The sequence below is a fragment of the Salvelinus fontinalis genome, chromosome 24, assembly GCF_029448725.1.
Source record: "Salvelinus fontinalis isolate EN_2023a chromosome 24, ASM2944872v1, whole genome shotgun sequence".
NCBI lineage: Eukaryota > Metazoa > Chordata > Actinopteri > Salmoniformes > Salmonidae > Salvelinus > Salvelinus fontinalis.
Genome location: NC_074688.1, coordinates 23,343,243 through 23,353,719, shown reverse-complemented (window position 1 = coordinate 23,353,719; position 10,477 = coordinate 23,343,243). Strand labels below are relative to the sequence as shown.

The window sequence follows — 10,477 nt, the reverse complement described above, 5'->3', positions numbered from 1 at the left end:
TGTAGACCTCCACAAATCTGGTCCATCCTTAGGAGCAATTTCCAAACGCCTGAAGGTACCATGTTCATCTGTACAAACAATAGTTTGCAAGTATAAACACCATGGGACCACGCAGCCATCATACCGCTCAGGAAGGAGACGCGTTCTGTCTTATAGATGAATGTACTTTGGTGTTAAAAGTGAAAATCAATCCCAGAACAACAGCAAAGGACCTTGTGAAGATGCTGGAGGAAACAGGTACAAAAGTATCTATATCCACAGTAAAACGAGTCCTATATTGACATAACCTGAGAGGCAGCTCAGCAAGGAAGAAGCCACTGGTCCAAAACCGGCATAAAAAAGCCTGACTACGGTTTGCAACTGCACATGGGGACGAAGATCGTACTTTTTGGAGAAATGTCCTCTGGTCTGATGAAACAAAAATAGAACTGTTTGGCCATAATGACCATCGTTATGTTTGGAGGAAAAAGGGGGTTGCTTGCAAGCTGAAGAACACCATCCCAACCGTGAAGCACGGGGGTGGCAGCATCATGTTGTGAGTGTGCTTTGCTACAGGAGGGACTGGTGCACTTCACAAAATAGATGGCATCATGAGGGAGGAAAATTATGTGGATATATTGAAGCAACATCTCAAAGACATCAGTCAGGAAGTTAAAGCTTGGTCGTAAATGGGTCTTCCAAATGGACAATGACCTCAAGCATACTTCCAAAGTTGTGGCAAAATGGCTTAAGGACAACAAAGTCAAGGTATTGGGGTGGCCATCACAAAGCCCTGACGTCAATAGTATAGAAAATGTGTGGACAGAACTGAAAAGGTGTGTGCGAGCAAGGAGGCCTACACACGTGACTCAGTTACACCAGCTCTGTCAGGAGGAATGAACCAAAATTCACCCAACTTATTGTGGGAAGCGTGTGGAAGGCTACCCGAAACATTTGACCCAAGTTAAACAATTTAAAGGCAATGCTACCAAATACTAATTGAGTGTATGTAAACTTCTGACCCACTGGGAATGTGATGAAAGAAATAAAAGCTGAAATAAATCATTCTCTCTACTATTATTCTGACATTTCACATTCTTAAAATAAAGTGGTGATCCTAGCTGACCTAAGACAGGGAATTTTTACTAGGATTAAATGTCAGGAATTGTGAAAAACTGAGTTTAAAAGTATTTGGCTAAGGCGTATGTAAACTTCTGACTTCAACTGTATTATATAAGAAACTTTGCAACAGTTACATTCAGCCTTATCATAGGTCATTCTGATTTATCATACCTATGAGTATGGATTACAAGTGTGTATGTTTTGCATGTAATGGTGCCATCAGTACATTCCATTCCAGTACACTACATGCCTAGTCAGTTAGTCAACAACATCAGGAGACTCAGTAAGTCAATATTTACAAACTACAATATATGAACTGCCTGTACATTCATACATTTCGTCTGGATAATACACCGATCCATTTTCAATACGTTTGCTTTGAAATGTCCTGTGTTATAGATTACATTGAGTTACTTTGATTTTTGTTTTTACTTCCGGGTTGTGAACTTTTCCTTTTCCTGGTTTTATTCGCTAGCTTTTTGGAGAGAGCAACAACGAAGTTTTTATGGTAAGTAAATTGATCTGATCAAAATTATATCACATTTTCATTACAGTATAACAGTACGGTCAAATAAGGAGGAACTTCACGAAAATTCCTGTGTAATACTTTTGAGTGACAACCTTTTTTTCCCCTTGATGTTGCTTGCCTTCTGTGTTAGCTCAACTAGCAAACTTGCTTCCGTTATCATGAACTATTTTAGTTAGTTTTTAGCACATTGACAAAGGGTTTTTGTTATGAAACAAATATATGATATTGTTTTTGTCTAAGGTTTAAGTAAGCTAACGCATCTTGCTAAAGAAAAGAGTGAATCCTGAGACGTTTCAGAAGATGCTAGGCTAATGCTTATATAGCCATTTAGCTAGCTAACGTTAACTGGTTAGCCAGGGGCACCGCTTCAATCGCATCCAGCGTTATCAAGGAAGGAAGGAACGGAGTAAGTCAGTTATCTACTTGGGTTCTCAAGCATTTTGGAGCCGGGAACCCCATTTGTGATAGCAAATTCATCAGGAACCGCCACATAATCAGAACACAACTGGAGTGAGAAAAAATAGCATACAATGAGATTTACTTTGACTTTGGCATTGCATGTTCGGACGAACCAAGACTCGGCCCCTGGGAAGGAACTTTTTTTTCAGTTTTATTTTTAAAAATTAACACATTTTCCAGGCTTAAAGCACATTTTCTGCAATTCTACATATTTTGTCATGGAGCGGAGCGACTTTTTGTTGTTGCAGCTTTAAATCTCAAATACAGAAATTCTACACATTTTGCCAGGAGGCAGTCTCAATGCAAAATTTGCAGTTTTAAAGCTTGAATTGCAATGAACATTTTATTGGTCACATACACATATTTAGCAGATGTTATTGCAGGTGTAGTGAAATGCTTCTGTTCCTAGCTCCAACAGTGTAGTAGTATCTAACAATACACATACATCTAAAAGTAAAATAATGGAATTAAGAAATATATAAATACTAGGATGAGCAATTGACATTGACTAAAATACAGAATATACATATGAAATTAGTAAAACAGAATGTAAACATTATTAAAGTGATAAGTGATTCCATGTCTATGTACATAGGGCAGCAGCCTCTAAGGTGCAGTGTTGAGTAATTGGATGGCAGCTGGCTAGTGATGGTTATTTAACAGTCTGATGGCCTTGAGATAGAAAAAATGAAAAACAGCTTCTGTCTCAGCTTTGATGCACCTATATGGACCTCGCCTTTGGATGATAGCGGGTGAACAGGCTGTGGCTCGGTGGTTGATGTCCTTGATGATCTTTGTGGCCTTCCTGTGATATCGGGTGCTGTAGGTGTCCTAGAGGGCAGGCAGTGTGCCCCCGGGGATGCGTTGGGCAGACCGCACCACCCTCTGGAGAGCCCTGCGGTTGCAGGCGGTGCAGTTGCCGTACCAGGCGGTGATACAGCCCAACAGGATGCTCTCAATTGTTCACCTATAAAAGTTTGTGAGGGTCTTAGGAGCCAAGCTTAATATCTTCAGCCTCCTAAGGTTGAAGAAGCACTATTGTGCCTTCTTCACCACACTGTCTGTGTGGGTGGACCATTTCAGATTGTCAGTGATATGTACGCAGAGGAACTTGAAGCATTTCACCTGCGGTCTCGTCGATCTGGATAGGGGTGTGCTCCCTCTGCTGTCTCCTGAAGTCCACGATCAGCTCCTTCGTTTTGTTGAGGGAGAGATTATTTTCCTGGCACCACTCCGTCAGGGCCCTTACCTCCTCCCTGTAGGCTGTCTCGTCATTGTTGATAATCGGGCAACTACTGTTGTCGTCTGCAAAGTTAATCAGCAGTGGAAGTGTTGTTTCCTACCTTTACCACCTGGGCGCAGCCCGTCAGGAAGTCCAGGACCCAGTTGCACAGGGCGGGGGTCAGACCCAGGGCCTGAGCTTAATGATGAGCTTGGAGGGTACATTGGTGTTGAAGGCTGAGCTATAGTCAAAGAACAGCATTTTTACATAGGTATTCCTCTTGTCCAGATGGGATAGGGCAGTACGATGGCGATTGCATCATCTGTGGCTCTATTGGGGTGCAAATTGAAGTGGGTCTAGGGTGTCAGGTAAAGTGGAGGTCAAATTATCCTTAGCTAGTCTCTCAAAGCACTTCATGATGACAGATGTGACTGCTACAATGCGATAGTTATTTAGTTCAGTTACCTTTTCTTTCTTGGGTACAGGAACAATGGTGGACATCTTAAAGCAAGTGGGGACAGCAGACTGCGATAGGGAGAGATTGAATATGTTCATAAACACTTCACCCAGCTGGTCTGCGCATGCTCTGAGGACGTGGCTAGGGATTCCGTCTGGGCCGGGAGCCTTGCAAGGGTTAACGCTTACATGTCTTACACACGTTGGCCACGGAGAACGAGAGCCCACAGTCCTTGGGAGTGGGTCGCGTCGGTGGCATTGTGTTATCCTCAATGCGGGCGTGATTGCTTTACAGAGGGGATAACTACACTGTTTGTATTCAACCATATTCCCAGCACCTTGCCGTGGTTAAATGCAGTGGTTCGCGTTTGCGCGAATGCTGCCATCTATATACGTTTTTTGGTTTGGGTAGGTTTTAATAGTCACTGTGGGAACAACATCCCCTATACACTTCTAGATGAACTCGGTGTCCGTGTATACGTCAATGTTATTCTCAGAGGCAACCCGGAACATATCCCAGTCCACGGTTGCATGACGTCGGTGTCCGCGACGTGGCTGGTTTTCCCTTTGTAATCCGTGATTGTCTGTAGACCCTGCCACATATGTCTCATGTCTGAGCCGTTGAAATGCGACTCCACTTTGTCTCTGTTCTGACGTTTTGCCTGTTTGATTGCCTTACAGAGGGAATAACCACACTGTTTGTATTCAACCATATTCCCAGTCACCTTGCCATGGTTAAATGTGGCGGTTCGCATTTGCGCGAATGCTGCCATCTAGCCACGGTTTTTGGTTTGGGTAGGTTTTCATAGTCACAGTGGGAACAACATCCCCTATACACTTCCTGATGAACTCAGTGTCAACGTAATTCTCAGAGGCAACCCTGAACATATCCCAGCCGCGTGATCAAAACAATATTGAAGCGTGGATTTCGATTGGTCAGACGAGCGTTGATAGACCTTAGCACGGGTACTTCCTGTTGGAGTTTCTGCCTTTTAGGAAGGGAGGAGCAGAATGGAGTCCTGATCTGATTTGGCGGGGGAGGGCCTTGTAGCCATCCCAGAAGGTAGATTAACAATGGTCTGGAGTTTTTGAAGCGCGATTACTACAGACAATGTGTTGATAGATCTTCGGTAGCGTTTCCCTTCAATTTGATTTGTTAAAATCACCAGCTACAATAAATGCTGCCTCAGGATTTGTGGTTTCTTGTTAGCACAAAGTCCAGTGTAGTCTCTTGAAGGCTGTCACGGTATCGGCTTGAGGGGGAATATTACACGGCTGTGGCTATAACCAAAGATAATTCTCTTGGGATAGTCGGCATTTGATTGTGAGGTATTCTAGTGCGTTTATGTTCAAAAACATTTTTCAAAAACATTTTAAGGGGAATACATGAGTTGAACATTTTTTAAATGGTGGAGTACTGTGGATACCAATATCCCTGTGAGCCTTCCAGGCCCATGTTGCCCAGCGTTAAGAACATAAATTGTAGATTAAAGGAGCTAAATGTAAACATTTTGAATTGTATTTCCAGGAAATGACCTGATACTATATCTACAGTAATAGTGGAATGAAATTACAAAGCAAAAAAATATTACACCCTCTCAACTTATCCCACTGATCCTTGGCCAAAATTAATTTAATCTGTGAGTAATATTCATTTCAGATCTGGTCCCGTTCCCCACTTTGAGAACCCCTGATCTACTAGATGGGTTATTGACAATGAATATAGTTTATTGACTGTACCAACCGATAGTCGTTGCTGTCAGGGTACAGCAAAAATACTTTTTCAATGTTTGAAAAAGTTGACATCATGTTTTTTAATTTAAAGACATTTTATGAATTTGATCCTAGTTCTTTTTTTATTACATCCCCTCATTCTTGTAGAAATCAGTTGACAAGTCTCGTGTGATCAAATAATTGTGTTGTATAACGTTGTCTTATGGTTTATTATTCTCTATATAATGTATTTTTTTCTGGCATGCTTTAAAAAAATCTTGCTTATAAGCCTTAGTTATATTTAATGTATATATGATCGTTTGCCCCTAATTGCTGCAGCTAAGAGAAACTCTGTTTTTTGTTTCTCTTGTAGCCCCAAGTGACTGTGACAGTGATTCATGGGACATGCTATTGACAGCCTTTGGGAAGATTCTGAATGGGAGGGCTTGCTGCTGAGAACTAACTACAGCCACAAATCACCTTTTCCCTGCAGCTGACCCCGACTGCAACTACCATTATTCCAGCCCATAATTAACCTGTCATGTCTGAACCGAAGGAGTCGGGTGATCGTGGGAAAGACAGGGAGCGGGGCGCCCGTCCCAAGGTGAGACAGAGCCGGTCTGAGGAGAGAAGAGATGCCGGCGGGGGGCAAAAGGCAGGAAGAGGAAAAAAGAAAGGCCAGACGTCCCGTGAGCAAGCTGGGGAGCGGCCTGTCAGCGATGGGTTTGAGTATGGGGACCTGCTGACTGGTCTGGAGCCCAGGGACCGCTGCTCCTCCTCTCCACTGAAGGAGTGCAGGAGATGGCAGGGCCTGGAGGGGGTCACTTCCCTCAGCCAGGACAGGGGGACAGCCAGGCTGGCACAGGGGACAGCTGAGCCACCAATCAGTGAGGCTGAGGGCAGGGGGGCAGGTGGCAGTCGCACACTCCGTCAAAAGATCCAGGATGCCATGGGGCAGTGTTTCCCCATAAAGACCAACACTCCGTCGTCCAGTTCGACTCAGCAGGTCTTTATGCCACAAGCTGCAGCTGCTGCAGGGGCTGCCTCCTCGCGCCGTAAGATCCACCTTACTGAACTCATGCTGGATGACTGTCCCTTCGCAGCAGGCACCGAGCTGGCTCAGAAGTGGTACCTCATCAAGCAGCACACAGCCCCCATCTCCACACCTCCCGTAGTGGACACCTTGGTGGTCAGCGCTAGTGGCTCTGCCTCAAACATGGCCGCCGTGGTGGAGGATGTGGATGACCGGTTGCGAGAGCGCAGGCGCATCAGCATCGAGCAAGGCGTGGAGCCGCCACCCAACGCAGAGATCCACACGTTTGAGGTGACGGCCCAGATCAACCCTCTGTACAAGCTGGGGCCCAAACTGGCCCATGGTATGAATGAGCTTGCAGGGGACGACAGAGCTACCATTCACCAGCAACAGCAGCTGCTTCTCCAGAGGCAACAGCAGCACCAGCTCTTGCTGCAGAGCTGTCTAGACACTCTGGATGAGGTGGTGGCCGTGGCCTCCTCCTCTTCTGCCTCAGCAACTGCCTTGGTCCCTGTCTGTGAAGCTGCTTCTGTGCCTGACCCCATGGTTGACCCTGAGGTCACAGCCAGCCTCCAGCCAACCAGAGCTGCCGTCCCCCAGGCTGAGGGTCCCCCTACTCAGGATGGCTATCGCATCCACACCCAGATCGACTACATCCACTGTCTGGTGCCTGACCTGCTGCAGATCACTAACCTACCCTGCTACTGGGGTGTGATGGACCGCTATGAGGCTGAGACTCTGCTGGAGGGTAAGCAAGAGGGCACCTTCCTCCTCCGCGACTCAGCCCAGGAAGACTACCTCTTCTCCGTCAGCTTCCGCCGCTACGGCCGCTCGCTGCACGCCCGCATCGAGCAGTGGAACCACAACTTCAGCTTTGACGTGCACGACCCCAGTGTTTTCCATGCACCCACTGTCACAGGGCTGCTGGAGCACTACAAGGACCCCAACTCCTGCATGTTTTTCGAGCCTCTGCTGTCCAACCCCATCCACCGCACCCTGCCCTTCAGCCTGCAGCACGTGTGCAGGGCGGTGATCAGCAGCCGCACCACCTACGACGGCATCAACGTGCTGCCCATCCCCAACACCCTGAAGAAACACCTGAAGGAGTACCATTACAAGCAGAGGGTGAGGGTACGGAGGATGGACACCTGGTGGGAGTAACAAAGACCTTCTGGCGGAAGTGAACCACAACTAGGCTACTAACTTAACACTATGGAGGCAGGCCTCACTCAGTGGACAACCAGTTGACTCACTCCATTTTCTTCCATTTGTCTTTATTAATATATACCTACCTACTGCATTCACTGTATACCTAGCTACCTGTTTTATCTATTTATGATTTACGGTATAAGACCAATGTCTTAAACTCTTTGGATACTATGTTAATTCAATTCTGATGCACATTCACACATTCTTCTCTGCTCACAATAAACTTCAGATTCATCGTAATGATACATCATGTGTGTAGAGATGTATCAATTCTTTGGGTTGAAGTGAACAGAGTCAAGGCTGGTTTGGTGGATGTCTTATGGAACACGTACAGGTTTAATAATGGGTCAATGAATTACCATTGCCAAATGTAGGCTACTGGAGACGAACAGATAATGTGGATGGCAACCTGCTGGCAAGCTGCTGAGGACCTAGCTGGTGGTATAAACCATTTGTAAATTCATTTTTTATATATTTTGTGTCATTCCTTTGAAGGCGAAAGAAAGGTACTTGAAAGGGAATTTTTGACTCGTCCTAATTACTTGAGTAATCCAATACTTCCCCGTATAGCCTATAGTTTTCAGAGATAAACTAAAACTATAGGGTGTATGGCAGGTAAATGTCTCAAGCTTCTATCCATGTGAGATTTTACCGTTGTGTTACTTCCTATCAAATTAGAGAACATTGAAGCCATTGCTGAATGCCTAACACAAAATGAATCCAATTGCATGCGAGTTGAAGCCGTTTGTCAGTGTTAGAGCAAACAGACAGTGAGTGATGATAATAGAGCAGTTTTTTATGGTGCTGAGAACAGAACATGAAGCAGCACCTGCTGAGAAGAGCTCTATCTCTGTCTAGCTTTGGTCTATTGATCTTCTCAGCCTACCACTGAGCCTGTGTTGGAATCAGAGTAATGATGATGGAAGCACATTTAGGCTACCCTTACGTTTTGATTATTGAGTCATTGTGCCTTGTGCTTCGAGGCTATTGCTGTAGCCTGGTCCAATATACACATTTTCCAGCATGATGGTGATTTTCAGAAGGCCTCCATTTTGTATTGCGAAGTGATCTCAATATCATGTTTCAGTACTGGCTATATCAAAGGGAGCATTGTATTATCAATGAGCTTTAAAAAATAAAACTCCCTTTTTAGTACCTTGTCCTCACATGACCTGAAAACCTTACCACGCTGTTGTTGAATTTATCTCTTTGTCGATGATGTTTGGGCCTGGAAGGCTGAGGAAATGATACAGTTATTTGTACATTTCCACATCCCTTCTGCTGGGACTAAAAGCAGATCTGGAACAATTCAGACCTCTAACGTGACAAACAGGACATTGTATTTGCATATATAAATAGAAACTATCCCTTTAGTAAATTAAAGAAATACATTTTTGTATTTATTTAACCTTTATTTAACTAGGCAAATTAAAGAAATGAATGCCTTTGTAAATGTTCCCAAACAAGACAGAGGACAAACAACATTTAATGTAAGAACTTTCATTTGACGGTTATTTTGGCGACCCATTCATGGATTAATTGCATAATTTACCTATGCAGTGAAGTGATTGACCACTTTGTGTGAACACAATTTGGTATTAATGGAAACACACAAAGAGAGGCCTCTGTGCTAATTGATGTGTGCAGCGTGCAATAATTACAGTTGACAGCCGTCCTGATATTAATGAGTGAGCATGGAGAATGGATCACTTCTGTCAGCAGCCATCTTAGGAATCCTCACTCTGGTATGTCTTCAGATGGATGCTTTGATTTAATCTAGAGAATTTATTTTATTATGCTACTGTTTGTATTTAACCTTTTATCCACTAAGGAGGATGTCACCATACTTGATGAAAAGTTCCATGGCAGCACTCAAAATGCACAGTGTTAGGGAGCCATCCCACTGGGCACAGACTTCATTTCAACGACTAGTTTTGATTTATATTTGGTTGTTGTCAACTAACGTAAAACCCACAAAAAATATCATGTAATTGGATTTAGGTTAAAAGTTGGGTGAACAAATGACAAAATTCCCTTATGTTTATGGCTTTTTTCAAATCCAGTCAGTTTTCCACATTGATTCAACATCACATAGAATTTCTTTGTTGACATGACGTGGAAACAATGTTGATTCAAGCAGTTTTTGCTCAGTGGGATGGCCTTGTTTCCATAAGTCTAATGTTAAAATGGTTTCTGTGTTGGAGGACATATTTAACCTACAAAAGCATTATTGGGCACATATAACTATTAAAGTGTAGTGTTGTAAAGTAACAATGGATGTGCTCATCTTGACGTAATGGTGTCTACAACATGTATGCCTTTGCCTGGCTAGAGATTCCTCCAGCTTCATATGCATACAGTAAACTCATTCAACATTCAACTTTAGATTTTTTTTCTTGAGTATTCTCTCTGTAGCTCTCCTCTAGAGTTGATCAACGTTGGCTATAGGGGGCTGCAGTGTTAGGCATTGCCCACCCAAAATGTAATGTTGCCCCCCAATGGATTATGCCTGAGTTAATGTTAAACATATACAATTGCAGTAAGCAAGCTTTGAAACAGCCAAAAGATTTCTGACTGCCCACTAAGGCATAATCTTAGAACTTGCCCTGGAGTTGATCTCCAAGTCCTGTATGTCTTACTATCTTTGCCCTTCCTCTGACTTGTTACGTTTTCCACCAACTGTTTTTATGATGTGTGATTGATATAATCAGTTTCCACAGTGGGAACTACAGTATCACATCACGCTATTAGGGAG

At 43.9% G+C, this 10,477-nt stretch overlaps 1 protein-coding gene across 2 annotated transcripts; it reads left to right on the top strand.

Annotated features, from left to right (window-relative positions):
- Positions 1-1,378: 1,378 nt before the first annotated feature.
- On the top strand, positions 1,379-10,102 carry LOC129822182 (suppressor of cytokine signaling 5-like). Of its 2 annotated transcripts, none has more exons than XM_055880242.1 (2): positions 1,379-1,609; positions 5,854-10,102. In XM_055880242.1, exon 2 carries the CDS (start codon positions 6,022-6,024, stop codon positions 7,672-7,674), a length of 1,653 nt encoding a protein of 550 aa, XP_055736217.1. In that variant the 5' UTR covers positions 1,379-1,609; positions 5,854-6,021; the 3' UTR covers positions 7,675-10,102. The 2 variants fall into 2 exon arrangements, with proteins under 2 accessions (XP_055736217.1, XP_055736219.1); XM_055880244.1 differs by lacking the exon at positions 1,379-1,609 and adding an exon at positions 1,743-2,036.
- The last annotated feature ends 375 nt before the right edge of the window (positions 10,103-10,477 follow it).

Excerpts from the sequence above, each read along its gene's own strand:
- LOC129822182 (XM_055880242.1), top strand. The coding sequence starts at position 6,022 with ATGTCTGAACCGAAGGAGTCGGGTGATCGTGGGAAAGACAGGGAGCGG.